This window comes from Mirounga angustirostris, unplaced genomic scaffold (assembly GCF_029215605.1).
Source record: "Mirounga angustirostris isolate CCGP_5_RB_7025 unplaced genomic scaffold, mMirAng1.0.hap1 SCAF_10, whole genome shotgun sequence".
Taxonomy (NCBI): domain Eukaryota; kingdom Metazoa; phylum Chordata; class Mammalia; order Carnivora; family Phocidae; genus Mirounga; species Mirounga angustirostris.
Window position 1 is genome coordinate 110622244 of NW_026991718.1, and position 14744 is coordinate 110636987.

Consider the following 14744-nt stretch of genomic DNA (forward strand, 5'->3'; position numbering starts at 1 on the left):
GTTTCCCACAGGACATTTGCTGAGCACTAGGGGCACTGAGGGCCTGGAAGTTGGGCTAGACAGACAGAATGAGGTTGTTGGGAGACAAAGTCCCACTAGAGGAAGAAGCCTTTAGCAAACACAACAAACTTCACCCTTGAGACAGACTTCACGACGGAAGACAGAAGCAAACCGAGTCTACCGAAAGCGGCAGTCCGGACCCAACCCAGCTCAGTTTCTGACTGCAGTGAGATGAACAGCCCACTACAGAGGAACGAGCACATGCACTGGAGGAAAATCATGCCAATTTCAGTCTCTGTGGTTCTTTTATACAAAGTCCAGAAAAGTTTCCGGTTTCGTTTTGGATTTGGTTTTAGTTTTGGTGGTGGTGAGGGGGTTGTTTTTGTTTTGGGGGGTTTTGGAGGGGTGGATTTTTTTATGCATATAACATGTAAAAAGACAGGAAAGTATAACCAATAATAAAAAAAAAAGAAATAGGCATTAGAATCAGACCCACAGATAACTCTGACATTGGAGCTATGAGATAAAACTTCAAAATAACTATTATAAATAGTCAAATAACAGAAAATATGAACAAAGTGAAGGAAAAGAAGAATTTCAACAATGAATTGGAGTCCATAGGAAAGAACCAAATGGGTATTTGAGGAAAAAAAAATACAAAATTAAGAATTAACTGAATGCGGGGCACCTGGGTGGCTCAGTTGTTAAGCGTCTGCCTTTGGCTGGGATCAAGCCCTGCATCAGGCTCCCTGCTCAGCAGGAAACCTGCTTCTCCCTCTCCTACTCCCCCTGCTTGTGTTCCTGCCCTCGCTATCTCTCTCTGTCAAATAAATAAATAAAATCTTTTTTAAAAAAAGAATTAACTGGGGCGCCTGGGTGGCTCAGTCATTAAGCGTCTGCCTTCGGCTCAGGTCATGATCCCAGGGTCCTGGGATCGAGCCCCGCATCGGGCTCCCTGCTCCGCAGGAAGCCTGCTTCTCCCTCTCCCACTCCCCCTGCTTCTCCCTCTCCCACTCCCCCTGCTTGTGTTTCCTCTCTGGCTGTGTCTCTCTCTGTCAAATAAATAAATAAAATCTTAAAAAAAAAAAAAGAATTAACTGAATGGATTTAATAGCAGGCTGCATACAGAAGAAGACGGGATTAATGAATTGGAAGGCAGGTCAGCAGAAAATATCCAAACTGGAATGCAGAGATTGAAAAAAACAAAAAACAAAAAACAAAAAAACGGAGAGAACAGAACAGAATAGGAGAGATATATGGGACAGAGTCAAATGTCCTAACATACATGTAACTGAAACTCCACAATGGGAGGAGAGGGAGGATGGGAAAAAGCAGTACTGAAGAGATAATCTTTGACAAATTTTTTAAACTGATGAAAAATAGCAGCCCACAGGTTGAAAAAGATCAGTGAACTCCGAGCAGAATGAACACAAATAAAACCACACTTAGGCACATCATAGTCAAACTGCTGAAAACCAAAAGCAGTCAGAGAAAAAAGAAAAATTACCATCAAAGTATCAATTTATGGGGCATCTGGATGGTTCGGTCAGTTAAGCAACAGATTCTTGATTTCGGCTCAGGTCATGATCTCAGGGTCATGAGATCAAGCCCCATGTCGGAGTCTGCCTAAGCCGATTCTGCTTGAGATTCTCTCCCTTTCCCTCTGCCCCTCCCCACCCCACCCCACTCACATACTCTCTCTCTCAAAAAAAAAAATAAAGTATCGCCTGGGTGGCTCAGTCAGTTGGGCATCTGCCTTTGGCTCAGGTCGTGATCCCAGGGTCCTGGGATCGAGCCCCGCATCGGGCTCCCTGCTCCATGGGAAGCCTGCTTCTCCCTCTCCCAGTCCCTCTGCTTGTGTTCCCTCTCTCTCTCTGTGTCTCTCTCTGTCAAATAAATAAATAAAATCTTTTTTAAAAAAAGTAAATAAATAAAGTATCAACTTACAACTGACTTTTCAAAAGAAAATACAGAAACGAGAGATGATGGAAAAATCTTTTTTTTTTAAGTAATGAAAATAAACTTCCAGCTGAGAATTCTATGTCCAGTAAAATAGTCTTAACATTTTAAGGCAAAATAAAGATGTTTTCAGATAAATAAAAGCTTTAAGAATTAAACACTAGCACAGATGCCTGGGTAGCTCAGTCAGTTAAGCTACTGACTCTTTTTTTCTTTTTAAGATTTTATTTATTTGAGAGAGAAAGAGCATGAGCAAGGGAAGGAGCAGTGGGAAGAAGAAAGTAAGATTCTTGCACAAGCAGTGGTATCAGGTCAAGAGTGCGTATTATAATCTCTAGAGTAACCACTAAAGAATATTATAAAAACATACAATTAAAAACCTAGTAAAGGAATAAAACAAGATAATTGTTTTAAATACCTGATTAATCCAAAAGAAGGCAGAAAACAAAGAATAAAGGAACAAAGAGCAGAAAACAAATATCAATTTGATTGGACTAAATATCCAATTAAAAGGCAAAGATTGTCAGACAGGATGAAAATAATAGGACTCGGGCGCCTGGGTGGCTCAGTTGGTTAAGCGACTGCCTTCGGCTCAGGTCATGATCCTGGAGTCCCGGGATCGAGTCCCACATCGGGCTCCCTGCTCGGCAGGGAGTCTCCTTCTCCCTCTGACCCTCCTCCCTCTCATGCTCTCTGTCTCTCATTCTCTCTCTCGCAAATAAATACAATCTAAAAAAAAAAAGAAAAGAAAAGAAAAGAAAATAATAGGACTCAAAATAATGCTCCGCAAAAGAAGCACATTTAAATATAAGGACGGAGATAGATTGAAAAGTCATGTGGGCAAAAGGGTACAAACTTGCAGTTATAAGATGAATTAAGTTCTGGGAATCTAATGTACAGCATGGTGACTGCAGTTAACAATACTATATTGCATACTTGAAATTTGCTAAGAGAGTAGATATTAAGTGTTCTCACCACCAAAAAAAAATAAAGTAATTATGTGAGGTAATAGATGTATTAATTATCTTGATTGTGGTAATATTTCACAATGTACCCATATACCAAATCATCATGTCATACACTAAAAATGTCAACTTATTCAGTCTTTTTTTTTCAGTTTCTATTACTATGTCTTCATAGTCACTAATCTTTTCTTCTGTAGTATCTAATCTGCTATTCACCCTATCCAGTGTATTTTTATCTCAGATATTGTTGTTTTTAATTTCTAATTTCAATTTGGGTCTTTTTATATATATTTCAGTTCTCTCTTTAACATGCTGATGTTTTCTTCTACCTTTTGTGACACATGAAGTATATTCATAATATTTATATACATTATATAGTATAATATATCTATATTGTATTATATATAATTTATAATATTACAAATGTACTGTATATATTATATATAATTTATACTAATTTTGTATATTATTTTATTTATAATATATTATTATAAATTATACCTCAGGAATTACTATTCTTTGCTGCCTGCTGTCTAATGTCTGGAAACTGTTATATATATTTTGTTCATGCTTTTAGTCTTTTAAAGTGGGAATGTAAATCTGGTCCTTGTTACTCTGTCATGTTTTGAACCCACAGAAATGATAGGCAATAGAAACAGACCCAGAAGTGAACCAGATATTGGAATTATCAAAGACTTTAAAATAACTTTGATCAAAATGTTCAAGAATATAAAGTAGAAGATGAGGAATTTCATCATAGAGAGAAAGAAATTAAAAATAGAAAGTTTTTACGCATATAAGAGCTGAAATGCAAGGAAACCTAAGTGAACTAATTCAGAAAGGAATAAGCCTTTGATAAGAGACGAGAGACCACGGGCGCCTGGGTGGCTCAGTCGGTTGAGCGACTGCCTTCGGCTCAGGTCATGATCCTGGAGTCCCGGGATTGAGTCCCACATCGGGCTCCCTGCTCGGAGGGGAGCCTGCTTCTCCCTCTAACCCTTCCCCCTCTCGTGCTCTCTCTCTCTCATTCTCTCAAATAAATAAATAAAATCTTTAAAAAAAAAAAAAAAAAAAGAGACGAGAGACCAAGGCTGCTTTCAACCCTGACAGAGTAATGAGAGGAGGATGAACCCTCCATGGAGGAGGAGAAATCAGATGAGTCCTTAGTGAACTTTTAACAGCCTCACATGACATGACAGATTATAACCCAGGATGTTCCAGCCACAGGGCAAGTCTGCAGCTACCCGCCAACTCTTTCCCTCAGGCCTTCACAGGGTTTATGGTGGCCGTACATTGAAAGCTGGGGGCCAGGCAGAAGAGTTGAGAGACAGACCATGAAAGTACTAAGTGTAAGAAAGCATAAGATGCTTTTTATGTGATGGCTATATGGGTATGTATTTACTTTCTGAAAATTCACAAGCTGAACCCTTTTGGTTTGTGTGCTTTTCTTTATGTATGTTATAACTCAACAAGTTTATTTTTAAAAAGAGAAAGGAATGTGCCTTCTCAGATATATGATTTGCAAAAATATACACAGGCAAATAATTTCGGGTGGGTGGTGAGTGGGTGGATGGACAGTTGATGGATGACTGGACAGACTGCTGAACGGACAACTGGAAAGACTCACATCCTGTGATACTATATGAGCAGAGACAGCTTCTGTGGCCTGAAACCCCACCCCACAGGATATAAGGTTGATGCGAGCATAGGTTCTAACAGGGACAGGGCCATGATGGGCCATGTGGCATGGCTGACCTTCAGCATGACCCATACCAATGGTGTCACCGGAGAGTTTCCAAGCCTTGACGTCACAGTCCTGGCCAGCACTGACAACCAGCTGGAAGCTATCCACATACAGGATGTCTGCCACACTATCCAAGTGGCCCTTCCAGGTATTCAGAAGCTTGGGGGGAACCAGGGAAATGGTCTGGCCAGCCACGACCTGTAGGGGACAGTACAGGAGAACTACTTATACTGGAGGCAGTCGAGCCCTCTATAAGGATCCTAGGTCACAGTCCCCTGGCCCATGTCCCAGGGTTCTAGTTCTAGACATGTTCCCACATTAATTTAGGTAAGTCCTGGCACTTGTCTGGCCTTCACTGGTCCCTTTGGTAAAATCATAAAAAAGCATCTGCATTTGCTATATTGCTTACCAACTGCATCTATACAGATTATTCCATTTGAACATCATAACAACCTTACAGGATGTGTGAGTCCCACCATTTCATAGAGGAGAGAAGCGAGTCCAAAGCCACATAGCTAGAAAGTGGTGAGACTAGGACAAGAACCGGGTCTTCTTCTAAAATTATTCAGCTGGGCACTGGGAATAGAACAGGGTGAGCAAGGGAGTGATAGATCACATTCCTAATGAAAGGATGAACTCTACTTAACTGGAAAATGAGTAAAAATAATCAGGACTGTTTTAAATAAAACAATATTGAAAGGGGATGTATTTTTACCATATTCAAGTATGTTAAGTCACAATATAAAAATTTTAAACAGAACATGGGAGATGATAGAAAGCTCAGAAACCAACACACATTTACATAAAACATCCGTATGTAAGAGTGGCAGGAAAATTTGTGGTAATAGAGAGCATGACCCATAAAAAAGTGCTGGAATACCGGATAAACTATCAAGAGAAACTTCAACCATTGTTGTGTTTCTTACAACTAAAGAAACGCTAGGGCGCCTGGCTGGCTCAGTTGGCAGAGCATGCAACGCTTGATCTCAGTGTTGGGAGTTCGAGCCCCATGTTGGGCATGGAGCCTACTTAGAATAAACATTTTTAAAAAATTTAAAAAAACAACTAAAGAAACACTAAAAGGGTCAAAGAATTCTTTTTAATGAAACTGCAAAACATCCAAAAGAAAATAGGAGTATTTAGCTTACCTCTGAAAAAGAAAGTGATTGACAATGGGAAATACCACAATGGGAAGAAAAATTGGCTTGACTGGAAAAAAAAATTATAATTTTAAAATCATCATAAATAAAATTAAAAGGCAAATGACCAATTGGGGGGAAATATTGGTAATACATATGACAGATAATAAGTTAATATTTTTAATATGTTTAAAAAGGATTATACATCACTTACAAAAGATGGTTACCCCAATAGAAGAATGGACAGAGGACATGAAGAGACAATTCACAAAACCATACATGGCCAATAAAATGTCAACATCACTAATAAGAAAGATATCTTCATTAAAATACAAGAAAACCATTTGCATCTAAAAATCAGCCAAAGGTTTTTTTTTTTTTTCACTTCAAACATTTATTTATTGAACACCTTCTATAAGCAAGGCACTCTATCGACCCAAGGAAACCTCACTCGGATGAATACGGCTAATCATAAATACTTTATGCTGGCAAGGATAAAGCAAAATATTAGAAGTGCAAAACTATAAACTTTGGGAGTGCAGTTTGGCAGTACACAGTAAAGGCCTTAGAAAGATTTATGTTGCTTTACATACTATTTCCATGAGATAAATTACCAGATGTGCAGTTAAACAACTACAAATAACAACAAAAAGATTTGTGAAAAAGAAAAACTGCTCTATCATTTTTATAGCTTTTAAACACAGCTTTATTGAAATATAATTCACATACAATTTACCCATTTAAAGGGCTTGCTTCGGTGGTTTTTGGTATATTCAGAGTTTGCAACCACCATCATGATCGATTTTAGATCATTTCAGCATCCCACAGTTGGTGTAAGTGGAATCAGACAATATGTGGTCCTTTGTGTGACTGGTTTCTTTCACTTAGCATGTTTTCAAGGTACACGGTGCTATGGCGTGTATCCGTACTTCATTACTTTACTTATCCATTCATCCGTTGTGGACATGTGGGTTGCTTTCACTTCTTGGCTATTACAACTAATGCTGCTATAAACACCCACATTTAAGATTTTGTGTGGACACGTCTTCATTTGCCTTGGATGTATTGCTGGGTCATATGGTAACTCTATGTTTAACTTTCTGAGAAACTGTTAAACTGTTTTCCAAAGTGGCTGTACCACCTTATGTTCTTACCAGCAATGTTTGAGAGTTCCAATTTACCCACATCTTGGCCAACATTTATTATCTACAGCCATCCTAATGAGTGCGAAGTGGGATCTCGTTACCGTTTTGATATGAATTTCCCTAATTCCTAATGATGTTCAACATCTTCTCATATACTTATTGGTGATTTGTATATCTTCTTGAAGAAATGTCTATGTAGATCCTTTGCCCATTTTTAATTGGGTTATTTGTCTTTTTATTGTTGATGTGTAAGAATTCTTTGAATAGTCTGGATACTGGTTTCTTATCATATATATGATTTGCAAATATTTTCTTCTATTCTATATGTCACCTTTTCCCTTTTTTAATAGTATCTTTTGTAGGCCAAAAGTTTTTAAATTTGACAAAATTCAATTTATTTGTTCCTTTTGTTGCTCATGGTTTTGCATCATATTTAAGAAATATTGCCTAACCCAGAGTCATGCAGATTTCTCCCTATGCTTTCTTCTAAGAGTCTTATAATTTTAACTCTTCCATTTAGGTCCATGACCATTGAAGTTAATTTTTGTGTATGTTGTGAGTATGTTCTTCTCTCTGTTACATGTTCATTCTTCCGACGTGGATATCCAGTTTTCCCAGCATCATTTGTTTAAAAAGACTATTCTTTCCTCCATTTGATTGTTTTGGCACCTTTGCCAAAAATCAATTGACCATAAATGTGAGAGTTTATTTTTCCACTCTTAATGCTATTTCATTGACCTATATGTCTGCCCTAATGCTGGTACCACACTCTTTTCACTGTAGCTTCAGAGTAAGTTTTGAAGTTGGGAAGTGTGAGTTTTCCAACTCTGTTCTTTTTCAAGATTTTTGAACTATTCTAGGTCACTTGTATTTCCATAGGAATTCTAGAATCAGTTGTCAATTTCTGTAAAATAAGAAGCTGGGATTTTGATAGATTACACTGAATTAACTTGGCAAATACTGCTATATTAACAAGACTGAATCTTCCAATCCATGAACATGGAATATTTTTCCATTTATTGCGGTTGTCTTCAATTTTTTTCAACAGTGTTTTGAAGTCTTCATAATACAAGTTTTGCACTACTTTTGTAAATTCATCCCTAAATATTTTATTCTTTTTGATGCTACTGTAAGCTGGATGCCTTTTATTTCATTTTCTTGCCTACTTGCCCTGCTGGTAAAACATTAGAGGAAGTGGCAAGAGCAGACATCCTCATCTTGTTCTTCATCTTAGGAGGAAAAGTTTAATCTTTCACCATGAAATATGATAGCAGCTGCTTTTTGCTGATGGACTTTATCAGGTTGAGGAAGTTCCCTTCTACTCCTTGTTGATTGAGCATTTTTATCAGGAAAAGGTGTTGGCTTTTCTCAAATGCTGTTTCTGCATCTATTGAGATGATTATGTGTCTTTTGTTCTTATTCACGTAATATAGTATATTACATTAATTGATTTTGGATATTAAACCAACCTTGCATTCTTGGGAAGTCTCACTTGGCCATGATATGTAATCCTTTTCATATGTTGCTGGATTCAATTTGCTAGTATTTTATTGATGATATTTGCATCTATATTCACAAGAGATGTAGTTTTATTTTCTTATGATGTCCTTGTCTGGTTATAGTATCAAGGTAATATTGGCCTCATAGAAAACTATTTGGCAAGAATTCTTGAAGAATTGACATTAATTCTTCTTTAATTATTTAGTAGAATTCACCAGTAAAGTCATCTGTACCTGGGCTTTTCTCTGTGGAAAGTTTTATTACTGATTCAATCTCTTTACTTGAGATATTCAAATTTTCTATTCTTTAGATTTTCTTTTTTTTTTTTTTTTGAGCCCACTCTGGTAGTTCATATCTTTCTTTCTTTCTTATTTATTTATTTATTTATTTGACAGAGAGAGAGAGCACAAGCAGGGGGAGCAGCAGAAGGAGAGGGAGAAGCAAGCTCCCCAACAAGCAGGGAGCCCAATGCAGGACTCAATCCCAGGACCCTGAGATCACGACCCGAGCCGAAGACAGATGCTTAACCGACTGAGCCACCCAGGCGTCCCAGTTCATATCTTTCTAAGAATGTATCCATTTTCTATCACTTTTTTGATAATAAAAATTTTAAAAATGATCTAAAGTCTGACAATAAGTTAAATAAATGACTGTACCTCTATAAAGCAAATATGGCTTAATCATAAGAAAGTCTGATCTTTAAGAATGTTTGATAATATAGGAAATTCTAGTTACACACAATATAATCCCAGTTTGTTTAAAATATATCATTATAACATGGTCAAGAGCACAGGTTCTGGAGTCAGACAGACTTGGGTTTACTCCCAGATCCAACATCAGCAGTTGTGTGAACTTAACACAGGTCCTTCCAGCTCTGCAGTTTTATCTTCCTCATGGGAAAAGTAACATCTCCCTCACAGAGCTATCATGGAGAGCCAGTGAGAGAATACATAAAAGCACTTATCACAATTTCTTAAACCACAGTAAGCAGTAAATAAATGACACTGGAGTGCCTGGGTGTCTCAGTTGGTTAAGCAGCTGCCTTTGGCTCAGGTCATGATCTCGAGGTCCTGGGATCAAGTCCCGTGTCGGGCTCCCTGCTTAGTAGCGAGTTTGCCTCTCCCTCTCCCTCTGCCCCTCCCCCCCTCATGCTCTCTCTCTCTCTCTCTCTCTCTCAAATAAATAAAGAAAATCTTTTTTAAAAATGACACTTATTGTTGTTGTTATAATGATTGTATTAACATTACAGACTCCTCATCTATTAAACCCACGGGTGAGTAATTCCCAACAGATTTACTAAAACCAGACTAGACCTAGTTATCTTTGTGCAGAGATTCAAAAGGTACCTAAGACTGCAAGATGGCTATCAAAACCACAAGTGCATACTACCCCTTGATCTAGAAATCCCATTTCCAGGAATTTATCCTTCAGACATATTTTTCACACATATGAAACAACATTCACTATTCACTTTCGTTTAAGAACAAAAGATTGAGGGCGCCTGGGTGACTCAGTTGGTTGAGCGACTGCCTTCGGCTCAGGTCATGATCCTGGAGTCCCTGGATCGAGTCCCGCATCGGGCTCCCTGCTCGGCAGGGTCTGCTTCTCCTTCTGACCCTCCTCCCTCTCATGCTCTCTCTCATTCTGTCTCAAATAAATAAATAAAATCTTTAAAAAAAAAAAAAAGAACAAAAGATTGAAAACAACCTCAATTTCCCTTCAAAGGGAACTATATCATTAATATATCCTATGGCTTACTGCACAGCTATAAAGAAAAATGTACTCATATGCAAAGATAATATATCTCCAAGATATATTATGGAATAAGAAAAGCAAGGTGAGCACCAATGTGTATGGCATGCTACTTTCATGTAAAAATAAGGAGGAAATAACTTTAGACATTTCTCTTTGCATAAATAAATACTGGAAGAATCACCAAAAATCAATAGAAGTGAAACAAGAAGAACTGGTTTGGTGGGGGGGGGGCGGGGAGGAGACAGGAGTAGGACTTAGAGTTCTCACTATAAGCCTTCTCCACTCCCTGAGTTTTTAAATCTTCATTGATGTATAACATACATATAGAAAAATGTACATTCATAAATGTACCACTGTATAAATTTTTACATGCCAAACACAACTGCGTAGCCAGACCCAGATTATGAAACATTGTCAGCCCCCACGCCCCGTTCATGCTAGCCACTCCATGCTTTTGTTTTGTTTTGTTTTGTTTTGTTTTGTTTTGTCTCTTTTTGTACTTTAAACAGATGGAACTATAAAACTTACCATATATACTCTCTTAGTGTCTGACTTCTTTCACTTACATTGTTCAAATAATTACCCATTTTGTAATAAATAGTTGCAGATCATTCATTTCTAATGCCCGATATTATTCTGTACAGTGTGTATAGTGCAATTTATTTTTCAAGTCTACGTTGATGGGAATTTTGGTTATTTCATATGCAGAGTTATTACATATAGTAATTCTATTAATGTTTTTATTCATTATATTTTAGAGCATAGGCTTCTCTTGGGTATAAACCTAGAAGTGGAATTGCTGGATCATAGTGTAGACATATATTCAGTTCTAGCAATTACTGCCAAACAGTTCCCCAAAGTGATTATACCAATCTACATTCCTGCCAGCAATAGAAATTTCAGTTGACCTACATCCTTGCCAACATTTGGTATTGCCTATCTTTTTAGTTTTAGTCATTCTGGTGGATGTGTAGTGGTATCACATTGTGGTTTTAATTTTCATTTTCCTCATCAGAAAAGTATCTAAGGAAAAGGTGCTCAACTTCATTAGTCATTAGGGAAATATCAAGTGATTTTTGAACTATGTAACTATATTACCTACTCAAGAAAATACATAGATATTTTCATTAATTTTTTAAAGATTTTATTTTTAAGTAATCTCTACACCTAACATTGGCTCAACTTACAACCCTGAGATCAAGAGTTGCATGCTCTACTGACTAAGCCAGCCAGCTGTCCCAAATATTTTCATTATTTTAAAAAGAATTCATGACCCCAGGGCCCTCATCGCAAAGAATAAAGCCCATGGAAGGGGGGTGTGCGTGTGTTCATGTGCAAGTGTATGCATGTGGCTATATTTGGTGTGTGTAGACTTGGGTTTTACTGGGTAATGGTGACTTCTGGCTAACAAAAACTGTCCCACATCAACCAGACTACCTTGAACGAGAAACATGAGAGACTCAGAATCTTAGTATAGTAAGAGAACCGTGGCCGCAGCTCATGAGTGGGGTTCAAATTCCTCCAGTAATCTTCCTACCTCCTTCTCCTCCAAGGGGATGTAGTGTGGGAGGTTGATCTGGACCCGTTCAGGAATTAAGAACTGGAACTTGTTTGTTCCACTGGGTTGAGATGACCACCTGTCAGTGAATGTGCAGTAATCCTTGATGTCCCAGATCTAGGCACAAAATGTGGGTTAGTGGCCCAGCACCCCTTGACACCAACACCAACTCACACTGTGGGCCCCTCCCAGACTATTTCTCTTTCCTCGGAGGTGTGAGCACTCACAGACACTCAGGGTCAGAAGGGGCCCTCAGGATCTTCAACCCAGACCCCTTAGCTGGCATGCAGAGAGGGTATGACCAGCGCAAGGACAAGACACTCTTGCCTCATGTCTCACCACAAAGCATGAAGTCAGCTCCTGAGACAGGTGACCACACAACTGGGGGTGAGAGAGTGGCAGGAAGAGAACAATGGAGTAGGGGACCCCCTGGGAGAGGCTTCTTGGACGGCCCTTTAGAGCCATGTCCTCACTCATTTCCTGGGCGCACCACAGCAGAAGAGGACTTCTACTGCCCACCGTTTTACAAACGAAACCATTACCCAGAGGGAGTAGGGACTAGGCTAGCGCCACACACAGCAAAGAGGTGCCCAGAGCTTGGCTGCCACCAGCCCCTCCATCTCAAGCCAGGTCTTCCTCACCTTGATGTATCCTTTACAATCCCCTGTGACAAGGATCAAGTCTTTTTCGTCCGTGGCCATGGCACCCACGACCACATCGCCCCGGCTTAGGAAGTCCACAGGGAACTTCCCCAGCAGGCCTCCACCCCCGTGGATGGACCAGGCATAGATGTGGCCGTCGATGCAGCTGCTCAGCAGGACGGCTACGTGTGGCTGGCGAGGCCTGGTCTGCAGGAAGATGATCTGTGCAAGAGAGGCGGGCCTGCTCAGCAGTGCTGTGAGCTGGGACTCACCCTGGCCACAGTCAGGTGGTGCTGAGCGGTCTGGGCAAGTCACCACCCTCACCCCGCCCCCCAATTTCCTAGATGCCCAGTGAGAATGGTGACCATCCACCACTCCTCCTACCTAGCTGGTAGCAAGGACCATTTTGGTGCACTATGAGCTCCTTGTGCGCAGGGCCTTGTGTCATTTTTTGTCCACTATTTTATCCTCAGCAACTACAGTGGTGCCTGATATATGGCACGTGATCAGTGAATGTTTGTTGAAGAAGACATACAAGGGTGGTTCAGTTGGTTAAGCGGCCTCTCGTGATTTCAGCTCAGGTCATGATCTCAGGGTCATGAGATTGAGCCCCGCATCAGGCTCTGTGCTCAGCGGGGAGTCTGCTTGAGATCTCTCCCTCTGCCCCATTCCTGCTGTCAGAAATTACAGTGTGGTTTGGGGCGCCTGGGTGGTACAGCTGGCTAAGCATCCAACTCTTGGTTTCAGCTCAGGTCGTGATCTCAGGGCCATGATCTCAATGTCGTGAGACTGAGCCCCGCATTGGACTCCGTGCTCAGCGCGGAGTCTGCTTAAGATTCTCTCTGTTCCTCCCCCTGCTCTCTCTCTCTAAAAGAAAGAGAGAGAGGAAGGAAGGAGGGAAGGAAGGAAGGAAGGAAGGAAGGAAGGAAGGAAGGAAGGAAGGAAGGAAGGAAGGAAGGAAGGAAGGTAATTACAGTGTGGTAACTTGTGTGTCCCCAAAACATTTCACCAACAGCAAAAACTCTCGATTATTCCTATTATCATACATGTCCAAAACAAAATGCTTAACCTGCTTCCTGATGGTCCAGGGGCCAGGGTCACAAAACCAGGAGTCCCTAAACCAAAAACAAAGGGCAAGCATTTCCCCCACTTTATGCAAGTATACTTGCACACAATGCAAAATGTGGACAGCACAGACAGATGAGAAGAAATTAAAATCACCCACAGAATTCCAATACCCAGAAATAATCACCATGAAGATCTTAATGCATTGTCTATAAAGACTTTTATCACATTTTTTAAGTTATGAAATATACATGCAAGAATAGACAAAAATACCAATGAAAGAAGAGAGATCCCAGAAATAGAAGACTCTAATACTATATAAGAATGAAAGAATCTCAAGCCAGTGGAGAAAAGATAAACTATGCAATAAATGGCATTTGAACAACTGGTTATCAATTTAGAAAAAATTTTTAGATTCATACATCACACCATACACAAAACTACTCAGATCAGACAGAAGGATGACTAAATATATATACAATTATAAATGACTAGAAGAAAATATAACAAATTTTTCTGTGATCTTGGGATAAACAATGCCTTTCTTCATTGTCGCAAAGAAAAATAATAAAGATAGCTAGACAAAAACTAAAATGTCAATGTGATATCACAAAGGCAGATGAGGTGAAACTATCTGCAAATACACAACAGGCAAAGGATTCACTTCCAAAGCATCTAAGGAGCTCCAAGAAATTAATGTGAAAAAGAACGGACAAAGGATATGAATGGATGCTTAATTCATTGAAGAAATACAAATGTCTGGGGCACCTGGGTGGCTTAGTCGGTTAAGTGTCCGACACTTGATTTCGGCTCAGGTCGTGATCTTACGGTTGTGGGATCAAGCACCACGCTGGGCTCTGCGCTGGGCATGAAGTCTACTTAAAATTTCTTTCTCCCTCTCCTTATACCCCTCCTCCCCATTTGCACACACTCTCTATCTCTCAAAGAAAGAAAGAGAGCGAGAAAGAAAGAAAGGGGCACCGGGGCGGCTCAGTTGGTTAAGTGTCTGCCTTCGGCTCAGGTCATGATCTCAGGGTCCTGGGATTGAGCCCCGTGTTGGGCTCCTTGCTCCTCAGGGAACCTGCTTCTCCCTCTCCCTCTGCTGCTTCCCTGCTTGTGTGCGCTCTCTCTCTCTCTCCATCTCTGTCAAATAAATAAATAAAATCTTTAGAAAGAAAGAAAAGAAAGAAAGAAAGAAAGAAAGAAAGAAAGAAAGAAAGAAAGAAAGAAAGAAAGAAAGAAAGAAAGAAAGAAAGAAAGGAAGGAAAGAAAG

The 14744-nt window shown here is 39.7% G+C and overlaps 1 protein-coding gene across 2 annotated transcripts in view; it reads right to left on the minus strand.

Annotated features, from left to right (window-relative positions):
• EFCAB8 (EF-hand calcium binding domain 8) overlaps nucleotides 1-14744 on the minus strand; it is a 65157-nt gene that overhangs the window by 4019 nt on the left and 46394 nt on the right. Inside the window, exons 20-22 of one of the 2 annotated variants that reach the window (XM_064572930.1) lie at nucleotides 12407-12628; nucleotides 11745-11882; nucleotides 4680-4866 (exon numbers count right to left, since the gene is read on the minus strand). In XM_064572930.1, coding sequence (XP_064429000.1) covers nucleotides 4680-4866; nucleotides 11745-11882; nucleotides 12407-12628 — 547 coding nt within the window. The remainder of the gene's footprint in view (nucleotides 1-4679; nucleotides 4867-11744; nucleotides 11883-12406; nucleotides 12629-14744) is intronic. The other variant, XM_045885533.3, reaches the window with a different exon arrangement.